Source organism: Myotis lucifugus, unplaced genomic scaffold (assembly GCF_000147115.1).
Source record: "Myotis lucifugus unplaced genomic scaffold, Myoluc2.0 scaffold_10, whole genome shotgun sequence".
In the NCBI taxonomy this organism is placed as follows: domain Eukaryota; kingdom Metazoa; phylum Chordata; class Mammalia; order Chiroptera; family Vespertilionidae; genus Myotis; species Myotis lucifugus.
In genome coordinates this window covers 11,558,490-11,572,032 of record NW_005871058.1, presented here as the reverse complement: position 1 = coordinate 11,572,032, position 13,543 = coordinate 11,558,490, and the positions used below count along the sequence as shown (strand labels likewise).

Sequence of the window (13,543 nt, the reverse complement as noted above, 5' to 3'; positions counted from 1 at the left end):
GGATACATGTCATTACACATTTGTCCCAACCCATCGAATGCACACGCTGAGTGAACATAAGGTAAAATGTGGACTTTACATTTGTATACAAAGTGTAACAAATGTATCTTTCTGGTGTTGATAATGGGTAAGGCTATGCTTGTGTGAGGGCAGAGGTTATATGGCAAATCTCCCTTCAATTTTGCAGTGAACCTAAAGCTGCTCTAAAAACATTGTCTTTAAAAACAAAAACAAAAAATGGTTGAACTTACACACCTTGTATCAGAAGTCTGTATTAGATGCCCCTCTTCTAGGCTTCCTTAGTTAGGATCTCCCATCATGTCATTTATTCTTTACACAACAATTGATTCACCTGCCTCCCCCACCGAATATAAGCATCTTGAAGGTAGATTCTGTGTCTTACTGGTCTCTAATTTCCCCTGCAGGTGTTTAATACATGTTTTCTGGGTAAAACACTTTAAAAAATATACCTCCACAGAAATGGGACTCCTGAGTCTAAGAAGAAGAGGATCAGTAATCTCTTCAGGCAATGAGGAGACAATGACTATAATTTCAAATTTAAACACCTCGTTCATTTTAATAGAAAAGTTCCTTAATCATTATTTTCATCATTATTTAAATTATGTTCACTGTCATAACTGAAAAAAATGATATATCACTGCAGTGATAACAGGTTCATTATATCAAAACATTGAATCTGAAGTCGCTAAGTGAGGGAAAGGTCACTTAGTGCCTAGTATGGACTAATCCTTATGGGAGATTCAAAGAATGTGACCTCTCTATACCCTGGACCCCCAAGTATATCATCTGCAGAGATGAAATATACTATACATCGGTCTATTGTGGCATCAGGAAAATCACTCCAATGAAATTACTGTGGAATTTCCTTGTCTTGGATAACTCTTTAAAGTTTTTGCAATATTAGTGTAATTCAGGAGTAGGTCATCTTCTGAATACAGCTAGTAAGAGTTAGTTTCACACAATGGACCATTACTCATGGGCAGTCTTTGTCAACATATGCTTCCTATAGCGACTGGTTAAAACTAGGATATACTAGCAGCTGTTGGCTTCATCAGGGCTAGAATAATAATCTACAATTGCAAAGTGCTTTAGGTTTAAAAGCTCTTTCACACCTACCAAGGTGGAGATATTGTCAAAGGTCAGACCTCTTGGCAAGTTGTCAGTGGTTTCATAATGTTGCATTTGTTTGCATGTATATGGGTGTGTGGGGTGGAGTGAGCATTGATGAAAAACACACTTCTACCACCTATGCCCTAGTAGTTCTTTTCCATTCGCTCAATCTACAAATATACTTTAGTTAACTATTTACTGAGTACCCATTAAGTACCAGTCACCATGCTAAATGTTAGGGATATCATTTTTTAAAATATATTTTTTATTGATTTTTTACAGAGAGGAAGGGAGAGGGATAAAGAGTTAGAAACATCGATGAGAGAGAGAGAGAGAGATCAATCAGCTGCCTCCTGCACACTCCCCACTGGGGATGTGCCTGCAACCAAGGTATATGCCCTTGACCAGAATCGAACCTGGGACCCTTGAGTCCACAGGCCGACGCTCTATCCACTGAGCCAAACCGGTCAGGGCAGGGATATCATTTTAACAACTATAACAGACACCATTTTATTTTTAATCATTATCCATGCCTATATACAATAAATCCTGCAGAACCCCAAATGTCTTCCTTGAGTTGCACAAAATATTTAACTCATAAATGGACAACTCTCAGGATTAGCTAAATAGAAAAAAAATGCAAGCTGAAATCTTATCAAGAGAAGGATGTTTAATTTTATCTTTTACCATAATGTCAATCTTGAATCTTTAACCTTTTTTCCTTTAACTCTAACTGAGGACCCTCCATGCCTCCTGTTATCGAAATAGGTTGTCATATCTATGCCCCGGGTAGAATGCACTGTAAATTCTTGAACGTGGAGAAACTACGCTCAGTGGTTGCCCGTGGGGCCGGGAACTAGACTAGGACACAGAGGGGCGAGAAGCAGACTTCACTGTATATACATTTTGGTAGTTGGACTTTCATCCTGTGTACATGCGCATTCTCTGGCCCTGAAGCCAGCAGGTGCAGCTGCAGACCCTCGGGCAACCACGAGGTTCGCGCCCACGCCCCCTCACCGTGCCCTTGGCCTCGGGTGCGCGCGTGGGTGAGTGGGGCGGGGGCGCGTGGGACGAGGGCTCTTTCCCGGGCTCAGCGCGGTCACCCGGAGCTGGAGCCGCCGCCGGGAGAGGCTCGCCTCTCACGCCTGTACCGGAGGACCGCGCCCGCAGTAGCTGGGAAGCAGGTCCGGGTTGCCGGGCCGGAATGTACCCTCCCCCCGCCTCCCCCCGCCAACTTTCGGCTGCTGCGACGGAAGCAGGAACTTGCGAACCACAAACCAGCTGGACCGGGTGGGAGCTGCGGAGCATCCCCTGCTGTGCACACCGAGACCCTCGCGCGGAGTCGCCGCTGCTTCCCCGCAAGCGCGTGGGAGCCGTCCACGCACGGGTGGACCCAGAGGCTCCGGGGTCCCCTCGCCGCCAGGTAAAGGCGTCCCAGTCCCCTCCTCCCAACCTGCCCCCGGCAGCCTCGCCACCCCTCCTGGCCTGGGGCGAGGCTCCGGCACCCGCCCTGGAGCAGGCGGGGGAGCGGGCTGCGCGCCGGAGGCTGACCCGGATCCTGGTGGCGCTGCGGGTCCCCGACAAGCTCTCCAGGCCGGCCGGCCGCACCTGTCGCAGATGGCACCGGCCCCGCGTCGTGTCAGGACCCGCAGAATAGTTTAGTGAGCGACATACATTTCCTCCACGGAAGGGAAATTTTCCTTTTTTTTTTTTTTGTATGATTTGTGTCCCGTATTCATTATCAAACCTACTAATTGTCTAATACTCTGTAGGTGTGTGTGTGTGTGTGTGTGTGTGTGTGTGCGCGCGTGTGTGGTGATAGATTATTATGCTGGGAGTAAAATGATTTCCAATATTTGAAGTAGTTATGTGCACGTATGTTTGACTATAGTAATCAGGCATTAAAGCTCAGGCGCTTCTTCTCATGCCCACCTATATTCTTTTCCCTCCCATCTTTCAACAAGATTGAACTTGACTTTAGACCTTGAAGGCCTAAATAATAACGGCTTAGAAGATTAACTTATCTAATAGTTGTTGAGTATTTTTAATGAGATAAATTCTTCAGTACTTCTCGCTGTCCAGGAGCTACAACGATGTTGCATAGTGAGAACACAGCTTAGCATGGAGATTGGCATGTGAGAAATATAAGTATTACTTATAATTTTATTGTTTCAAAAGTTGGACGTAACAGTTAACAAAGTAGTTATTTGACTTGTGCTGGTTTGTTTGGTTTCTTGGTTTTTAAACTATTTCCTTGTTTTTTTACTTACTAAAGTATTTACATTAGAGTTCACCCTTTGTATCGTACAGTTCTATGGATCTTGACAAATATAATGATATGTACCCATCATTACAGTATCATATAGAATAGTTTCACTGCCCTAAAAGTCTCCTGTGCTCCACTGATTTTTTTTTTTACTATCAATGTAGTTTTGCTTCCTCCAGAATGTCATATAGTTGGAATTATACCTTTCAGACTGGCTTCTTTCACTCAGCAATATGCAATTAAGGTTCCTCTATGTCTTTTTGTGGTTTGATAGTTAATTTCTTTTTATCCCTGAATAATATTTCATTGTATGGGTGTACCACAGTTTGTTTGGAGATAAAACAATGAGAGGCAAGAAGAGGAAGGATTCTAAAACTCAGAGGCAGGCCTACTATTTGTACCTCTTTCTTCACAAACACTCATCGGCTTTTAAGCAGTGATAGGATAGTATACGTGTTTGTGTTTATTAGTTCTTTGCCAAGTTTTTAAAAGAAAGGTTGTCTCAAATCTTTTAGAAGTGATATGAATAAAAATACTTGTTTATTTTTGCCCTATGAATTGTAAGTCATTGACATCAACTTAAAGGAAATGAAATGTATCTTTTCTAGATTTGCTAAAAGAAACAAAACTCACTAATGATTTTCTTTTTGGTCTAGAGAGAAATTCCATCATCCGTGCAATCTTCTTGATGCAAACTAAGACCAAAGGAAGGGTTATCCTTGACCTTTGAGGACTTTAATAGTGAAATTTAAAATGTTCTTCAGGGAAGAATGGCGCTTGACCTACACTTTTATAATCATTGGTTTCCTGACAGTCAGGCTGTCTGCCAGTCATAATTGTCCTACCCAGAGTCTAGAAGATGTTGTCATTGACATCCAGTCATCTCTTACTAAGGGGATCAGAGGCAATGAGCCCATACATACATTAACTCAAGAAGACTGCATTAATTCTTGCTGTTCGACAAAAAACATATCAGGTAAGTTATAGTCCCTTGACAACCCTTTATTCCATGTGGTTTGTGACATAAGTGGCTGGTTGACATAGCTCAACAGTTTATATTAGTGATTCTCAATGGGGTAGAAAGGTAGGTGACAAAATCACCCAGGCAAGATTTCACAAGTGTGCCCTCTCCTCCCCTAAGCTGTGTCAGAGTTACTGATGTGTGTGTGTGTGTGTGTGTGTGTTTGAGTATAAAAAGGTGGAGAACCACCAGTGTTAGGTTCTAACAGGCATCTGGGATATTGAAACAAAAACGCTATTTAAATGCTTAGCTGCCATTCATATGACACTGAAGGAAACTAAGGCCACAGGTTTAAACCATGCCTTTGCATATTTTAGGCTCCAAACCTATTACCTGAAAAGAGGAGTATATGTCTAAGTGAAACAATGTTGTTCAGTTGTTTATGAACCTGCCCTAATTCCATAAACGAAAAAAAAACACACCCACCTAAATTTATTGAGCACCTAATGCCTTGCTGGAGATAAAACAAATGAGTAAGATGGACAAGGCCTTGCCCTCAGAGCTTAGAAGAGCTAGTGAAAGTTGGACAAGTGATTCTTACTTGATTTATTAGCCAACAAAATCCTGTTTTCTCTTAGATCTTTACTTCCTTTTCTTTCTATAATGGTTGTGATATAGGAAGGAAGGAAGGAATATCTTTTCATCACCATATATTTGATTCCCTTTACCCTCGTTGTCCTCTCCATTCCTGTTCCCCTCTGGTAACTACCATTCTGTTTTCTGTATCTATGAGTTGATTTTGGGGGGGACGGGACTGTTTTTTGTTGCTTTTTGTTTTATATCCCACATATGAGTGATAACATCCGGTTCATGTCCTTTTCCGTCTGACTTATTTCACTTAGCATAATTCCCTCAAGAACATACATTTTAAATAATTAGCCTATATGCCTCTTAACCTTCAACTTGGCCGAAGGGTCACAGGCCAAGATGTGAGACTATACCAGATTGAGGTCAAAGCCAACTGTAGGCCATGATAATTAGAGAGAACATAAGAGAAAGAGAAGCCAGCAATGAAAGTTAAGAGTGAAAAGTGAGGAAAGAAAACAGAAAAGCAAAAACGATAAGAAAAGAAATACTAAAAAAGAACCAAAAGAAAAATGGCACTGATAAAAATAAAAAATAGTCTTTGCATTCCATATCCTACTCAGATTCTTTGTGGAAGGAGGCATAGTATGTATGATGCTGAATTTACTGACTCCATCCAAGGACACCTGGCTCATGCCTTCATATGAGTGTGAGACGCCTCAGGATACAAGAGCTATAGGAAATCATTAGGGTTAGATCCATTTCTTAAGTCCCAACTCAACTGTGAGTTGTATAAAGATTGCACAATCAGTGTTTCTATATATTTTTTTGGTGGATATATTTTAGCAAATGGAAGGTTTATTTCTAAATAGTTAAATGCACTGTTAAAAATTGGTTTTGCCAGTCCTAGCTAGTTTGGCTCAGTGGATAGAGTGTCGGCCTGTGGACTGAAGGGTCCCAGGTTCGATTCTGGTCAAGGGCACATGCCCAGGTTGCAGGCTCAGTCCCCAGTAGGGGGTGTGCAGGAGGGAGCCGTTCAATGATTCTCTCTCATCATTGATATTTCTATCTCTCTCCCTCTCCCTTCCTCTCTGAAATCAACTAAAAAATATATTTTTAACAAATTGGTTTTGCCAAAATTACCTTAATTCAGGTTTTTAACCCAATGTCTTTAAACGTTGCTTCTAGTGGCTAAACTAAGGAAAAGGAAATGATTCAGCAGTCAGCAAGCAAGTGAACAAAAGTGTTTGTGTTGGACACCAGAATAAATGAGGTTCTTCCTGCTTGCTGTACTCTTTAGAAAATCCTATTTCAAAATAATGCTTATGAACCTTTCATTGCAGGGGACAAAGCGTGTAACTTGATGATCTTCGACACTCGAAAAACAACTAGACAACCCAACTGCTACCTGTTTTTCTGTCCCAGCGAGGAAGCCTGTCCACTGAAACCAGCAAAGGGTCTTATGACTTACAGGATAATTAGAGGTAACGAGAACATTGTTCTTTTTCTTTTGTGATTGGAATTATTTAAGGATCTGGTTCATGTGAAAGATTTTCTGCAAAAGAGTCTAAGTAAAACTGCCAAAAGAGGTCACAAATATAGAGGCACACCAGGAAATCTCATGATTTGCAGTTCAGCTTTTAAACCAAACAGCTTTTTTTCCAGTGAAAGACGTCTGGGTGATAAGATTTTTTTGTTTTGTTTTTACTTTCTTAAGATAAAAGGTGCACAGACTTTTCAGGAAACATTTTAAAACACCTCTTTAGATCAATGTCAGCAGCACAGGAATAAGTGTTTTGAAAGGGTTAAGACCTATGTGAATATAAGAATTCCAGTATGTTTGTCATTAGGTTAGAATATTTTATAGTCACATGATCTGAAATCAAACTCAGTGGATTTGTTGTGTAGACCTGTAGAGAAGTTCATTCAAAAATATTAATTGAGCATCTACCATGTAATAAATTCTGTGCAATGCATTGGAAATATAGTCTCCATGCACATGGAACTTAAATATTTCTTCAGAATACAGAAAATAAACTAAAATAATAAATAACGGCCCTAACTGGTTTGGCTCAGTGGATAGAGCATTGGCCTGCGGACTGAAGGGTCCCGGGTTCGATTCCGGTCAAGGGCATGTACCTTGGTTGCGGGCACATCCCCAATTAGGGGGTGTGCAGGAGGCAGCTGATCGATGTTTCTCTCTCATCGATGTTTCTAACTGTCTATCCCTCTCCCTTCCTCTCTGTAAAAAATCAATAAAATATATATATTAAAAAATAATAAATAGATAAATAAATAAATAACGTAATTATTTGGATATATCTTGATGAGAATTTGACTTAATTTTTCAGGATGAAATGATTTCAGTATTAAATTCCCTTGAAAGCTTTTGTTATTATACCTTGGATTATTAATATTATTTTCTTTATTCAATAAACAACATGTATTATTTAGTATCATCTGTGCGCCAAGCACTTTTTTACACCCTAGGAATTCAAGGATACAACACTAAATATAGAAAACAAGTTTCTCACTTCTGAGACAGTGACAATAACCATAATCCTATATAATAAAAGGGCAAAATGCAAATCGACTGAAATGGTGAAATGACCGGTTGCTATGACACGAAATGACCACCAGGGGGCAGACGCTCAACGCAGGAGCTGCTCCCTGGTGGTCAGTGCACTCCCACAGGGGGAGTGCCACCCAGCCACAAGCCAGGCTGACCACTGATGTCTGACAAGCACAGCGGCGGTGGCGGGAGCCTCTCCCACCTCTGCAGCAGAGCTAAGGATGTCCGACTGACAGCTTAGGCCCAGTCAGGCTGTCTGTTGGACATCCCCTGAGGGGTCCTGGACTGCTAAAGGGTGCAGGCCAGGCTGAGGGACCCCTCCCCCAGTGCACGAATGTCGTGCACTGGGCCTCTAGTAAATAAATAATCAAGAAGACTATAACACAAGTGCAATGCAGATAACTAAGCTAAGATAATGTAATAGATAATCCCTGAGTGGACCCTCTGGATTAGATGATCAGAGGAAGCATCTGTGAAGAAGTAACCCTAAACTGAGATCTGAGCAGTAAGGACCCAGATGTGAAAAGATCATGGCAAGACCTTCCAGGGAGAGGAAATAGCCTGTTTCAATATCCCAGTTGGCTGACTCATAGTGAACCATGGACATAAAGAGTGATATGCCAGAAGTAGGAAAGACAAAGAGATCACATAAAGCTTTGTAAGCCAGGGTAGGGTAGGATGTTTTTATTTTAAGTTTATAATGGGAAACCATTGGAAGTTTTGTTTCCTTAAAAAAAAGATTTTTATTGATTTCAGAGAGGAAGGGAGAGGGATAGAGAGATAGAAACATCAATGATGAGACAGAATCATTGATTGGCTGCCTCTTGCCTGCCCCGCAACCCAGGCATGTCTGCTTGGCTGGAATCAAACCTGGGACCCTTTAGTCCACAGTCTGACACTCTATCTACTGAGCCAAACCAGCTAGGGCACCTTTGGAAGTTTTTAAGCAGGTATGGAACGTATGGTTTTTTTGTTTGTTTGTTTTTTAATATGTTTTTATTTATTTCAGAGAGAGGAAGGGAGAGGGAGAGAAACATCAATGATGAGAGAGAATCATTGATCAGCTGCCTCCTGCATGCCCCCTACTGGGGATCAAGTCCACAACCCGGGCATGTACCCTGACCAGGAATCAAACCCTGACCTCCTGGTTCATAGGTTGATGCTCAACTACTGAACCACACCAGCCAGCGGAATGTGGTGTTTTAAAGGTGATTTCTCAAAGCTCACTGCGATGGCTGTATTGGGACTGGACAATGACCCAGCAGCGAGAGGGGAAGTGGGAAGACTGGGTAGGAAGTGGGGGTGAGAGGCACGTGGAAGGCCATGGCATGGTGGACCAGGGAGGTGGTAGAGGAGATGGAGAGAAGGAGACATAGGGGCTGTTTCAGAGGAAGAGTTAACAGGACTTGCTGCTGGCATGGGTGTGGGGGACAAGAAAAGACAAGCTGCCCTAGCCCGTTTGGCTCAGTGGATAGAAGGGTCCTGTGGACCGAAGGGTCCTGGGTTCGATTCAGGTCAAGAGCACATGCCCGGTTGCGGGCTCAATCCCCACTGGGGGGAAATGCAGGAGGCAGCCGGCCAGTGATTCTCTCTCATCATTGATGTTTCCGTCTCTCTCTCCCTTTCCTTTCCTCCCTGAAATCAATAAAAATATTTTTTAAAAAGAAAAAAGAAAAGCATTGAAGCTGAGTTCTAGTTTTTGTTCTTGAGTGTCTAGATCAGCCGTGGGCAAACTACGGCCCGCGGGCCGGATTCGGCCCGTTTGAAATGAATAAAACTAAAAAAAAAAAAAAGACCGTACCCTTTTATGTAATGATGTTTACTTTGAATTTATATTAGTTCACACAAACACTCCATCCATGCTTTTGTTCCGGCCCTCCGGTCCAGTTTAAGAACCCATTGTGGCCCTCGAGTCAAAAAGTTTGCCCACCCCTGGTCTAGATGGATGGTGACACCATCTACTGAGCTGAGGAAGATTTGAGAAGTGGCTTCAGGGCTGGGAGGGAAAGTGCAGTCAAGGGCTCTCTCCTGACTGTATCACGTTGCATGTGAAGTACTCTGGGGAATGATACTGCTCAGGGCACCTGGGCACTGACTCTGCTTCGTCCCCTGGGTGGGGCTGTGTCTGAGTTTTGTTCACGAACCAGGAAAACCTGATATATCAAACATCCCCTTAAACAGAGTATTTGTGTAAATTCCTCATAAACAGCGACGTGAGCCCAAATCTAAAAAGACTGGCATGTTAAGATACAAAATTTCCATTTTGCAAGATGAAAAAAAAGCTCTGGAGATGGCTGATGGTGATGGTTGCACAACGGTGTGAATATACTCAGTGCCACCAAACTGTACACTTGGAAAGGGTTAACTTGGTCAATTGTATGTGTATTTTACCACAATTTGTAAAAACAATAAATTTTAAATGACTGTGGATGGTATAGAACAGATTTGGTTTCTCAAAACACTCAAGACTGTACCGTGCATGGACAGTGGCTTGTCCTCCTCTCCCGCCTTTTGGGGCTTCAGTGGCCAGGGAGTGACCAGTGTGGCTCCTTCACTTCCCCTGCCTATGGTCTTGGCTAACAACACAGGGGACCTGCAGAGCCTGTTAGGCACCCAGGGGTGGAGTCCACAGGAACTGGATATTCCAGTCTGAGTTTCCAAAGAGGTCAGGGCTCAAGACATGGGTTGGAACGTTTGCTCTTCTCCCTCAGGAGCTCCCGTCAGGTAGAAGTTGGGCCATCACATTCCTCCTCTATTATCCCTTCACACTACCTCTTCTTCATGCTGTCCTTTCTCCCACTATCAGTGTGTGTTCCCTTTGTCTATTATCTATTTCACAAGTAAAGCAGAATATTTAAAATATATAGGTAACTTTAATCCAGTAATTCTACTTCCATAAAAATCTACACTAAAGAAACAGTATCAAAACAAGAAAAAGACTATTGGTGTGAAGCTGTTTACTGTATAATGAGTCTAAAAAATGAAAAACTAGAAGCAGCATAGATGTTCAGTTGCCAGAGTATGGTTGGGTGGAAAATATGATGGGCCCACTTGAGGGAATATGATGCAGACTCTAAAACATAAGTTTGAGGTGTAGAAATAAACAGATTCATTTAAATTTCTGGTGAAAAACATTCAGTTTTTCAATTACATGAAAAAAAATTAAAGGTATACAGACATGTTAATAGTGGCTGGAACATAACAGAAATTATAGTTGAATTTATTTTCATTTTTATAATACCTCGGTAATGTTGTTGCTTTTATAATGCATGTATTGCAAAAGAGGGGGTGTACGGTAAAGATTCTCTCCAATGGAAATGAGAGAAAAGGGAACTTGGCATGTGAGTAAATCTTTTAAGGGCTAGTGTAAAGGCAATGAGGTGGAATTAGAATCAAACAGTTCCTCTGGTAGCCACCAGGGGGTGTCATCAGCCCAGAGCAGGTTGATTAATAGCTAGGTGCAAAGTGGCTCCAATCGCAGACATAGTGTGCAGTGGACTGTTTATATTTTACAGGATGTTTACAAGTTGTGTGTGTCGTTCAGTTTATGAATCTGCCCATGTTGATGGATTGAGATTACCCATAGAAGTAAATTATCTACCTCCTGTTTGGAGTGAAATTAAATGCCTGGTTGGTGGTGTGTTTTTGGATGAGCTCTATTTCCTATCAATGATTGACTAATATTTACAGACTGAAAGTTTGAAAGATGGCAGTGCATTCTACTCATCCTATAAAACTATTGCAGCTTGGCATCATTACGTTTTTTTCAGCTTGTGGGATATCATGTCTACCAAGGACTGGAACAGGGGAATTCCAAAGTAGAATAAATTGGGAGTCTTTGCTCAGCTGATTTTCAAGTAATAATCAGTACGTAAGTTTTTTACCTAGTGAAGTCGCTTAAAAATGAAACTCAAAAGAGGGGTTGAGGGCACAGAACTGTTTCCCAACTCCCTCTGTGGCCTGTCTCTCCATGACTGAGAGAAACTTAAGTGGGTGAGGTCAGTGGACCAGGTGTGCAGGATCCCTGTGTGGTTCTAGGATCTTTGCCAATAGATGAATCTTATCAGGAAAGGAGACTGGCCCTTTCTTTGCTTTATTTACGAGTAGAGGCCCGGTGCATGAAATCCGTGCACTTGGGGGGCGGGGTGTCCCTCTGCCCGGCCTGCGCCCTCTCACAGTCTGGGAGCCCTCAGGGGATGTCGACTGACAGCTTAGGCCCGCTCCTCACCAGCCGTGAGCCTGGCTTCTGGCTGAACACCACTCCCCCAGTGGGAGTGCACTGACCACCAGGGAGCAGCTCCTGCCTTGAGCGTCTGCCCCCTGGTGGTCATTGTACATCATAGCGACTGGTCGTTCCGCCATTTAGTTAATTTGCATATTAGCCTTTTATTATATAGGATTATATAGGATGCTTGCTTTCTTGGGAAAGAAACAGCTGTTATGGTCATTTCTGTCAATGGCCTTATTTAAGTTCTGAGTTCACACATATCACAGAGCACTTCCTTAGTCTTTTTTTATTGTTGAAATTTTAAGATGAAATACGTTGAGTCCTGCTGTTTTGTTGTTGTTTTTTTAAATATCTGATCCTACCTAATCATAGAGATGCTGTTTATTTCATGGGGATGCTATGTCTATGAATATGATATTACCTGTAGCAGGAACTCTTTTCTTCAGTATTGTTGGAGAAAAGAGGAATTCCAGGCAACTCAATTCTATTTTAAAGGAAAGTACAATATCCTTGAGCAGGTGTCCACAAACTTTTTTCAGTCAGGCCAGTATTTTAGTTTTTGTAGGTCATACACAATCTGTCCTACTTAGTCACCTCTGTCTTTGTAGTTGGAAAGCAGTGATAGACAATATGTAAACAAATGAACATAGTTGAGTGCCAATAAAACTTTATGAACACTGAAATTTGAATTTCATGTCATTTTCATATGTCACAAAATATTATTTCTTAACCACTTAAAAATGTAGAAGCCATTCTTAGTGCACAAACCATATAAAGACAGGTGACAGCCCAGATTCGGGCTGCATACCATAGGCTGCAAACGCCTATCCTAGAAGGATTAATATGTGACAGTTCCAAAGGACCTCTTAGAGGTGTGAGGCTTAGAGAGTGGTCACAGATGTTACAGATCTGAAGTTGCCTCTGGATCTGTTTGTTAGGACAGAGGAGAGTGAGAGCTCGTTTAGAAACCAACATGAGGGGAGTTGAGGAAGGAAAGGGGAAAGAGAACAGGGGAGAGTTGATCAGCAAAGGCTAGGAAATTCCTTTGCTTCCTTCCTTGTGTTTTCTGCAGTTCTCACCGAAGTGAACTGATTAGTTAACCAGCAGAGTAGTTCAAATGATCATTCTCTGTCCTGATTGCTTTAACAGACCTTTTGCAGTCTGAGCGGTGATAAATGGCGTGTGTGACTAAGAGCACCATTCTAAGCCTTCTCATGAGTGAAGAGGACCCGAGGCTGGTTCCTCTTCAGTAGGAACTGGGACTGTGTGATTTTCTGCTCTTTATGTGGCCATCATGATTTCAAATATGGGCTCATCATCCTCAGAACCTGAGATACTGGCTCTAAAATTTTAATATTTGAGAGCCAAAATTAAATCTCCCAGGTTGCCTCTCTCCCCTGAGTGTGGTGCTGAAAAAAAATTTTTTTTAATTGAAAAATGTCATCAACTGCTTTGGCCTCCCTGCCTTCTCCCTGCCTCCTGAGGAGACCAAAACCCCCTGTTCTCCTCCCCATTCCCCCTTGGCAAAGCAAATCTCGAGGATTCCGCCTCCTTTCCCCCGTTGTCCCGTGGCCTCCACCTACCTTTCTTCCCCTGTCCCCTGTCCCCCACTGTTAATCTCTCCAGGGATTGCTTTGCTCCCCAGTTTGTTATCACATCCCAGGCTGGCACCGCCCTGCAGGAGCTCTGGCCTCACACGGGCAAGTCTCACTCCAGTCCCTCTGCCACATCGCCTGGGCCCAGCTTCCTTCCACGGACATGGCCCCTAGACGCGTCCATCTCCCACCTCTCCTGCTGCCC

The 13,543-nt window shown here is 42.6% G+C and overlaps 1 protein-coding gene across 1 annotated transcript in view; it reads left to right on the top strand.

The window, feature by feature from the left end:
• The first annotated feature begins 2,247 nt into the window (after positions 1-2,247).
• MANSC1 (MANSC domain containing 1) overlaps positions 2,248-13,543 on the top strand; it is a 12,900-nt gene continuing 1,604 nt past the window's right edge. Inside the window, exons 1-4 of the mRNA XM_023749833.1 lie at positions 2,248-2,554; positions 4,054-4,373; positions 6,287-6,427; positions 8,525-8,556. Of these exons, the coding sequence (XP_023605601.1) occupies positions 4,151-4,373; positions 6,287-6,427; positions 8,525-8,556 (396 nt within the window). The 5' untranslated portion in view covers positions 2,248-2,554; positions 4,054-4,150. The remainder of the gene's footprint in view (positions 2,555-4,053; positions 4,374-6,286; positions 6,428-8,524; positions 8,557-13,543) is intronic.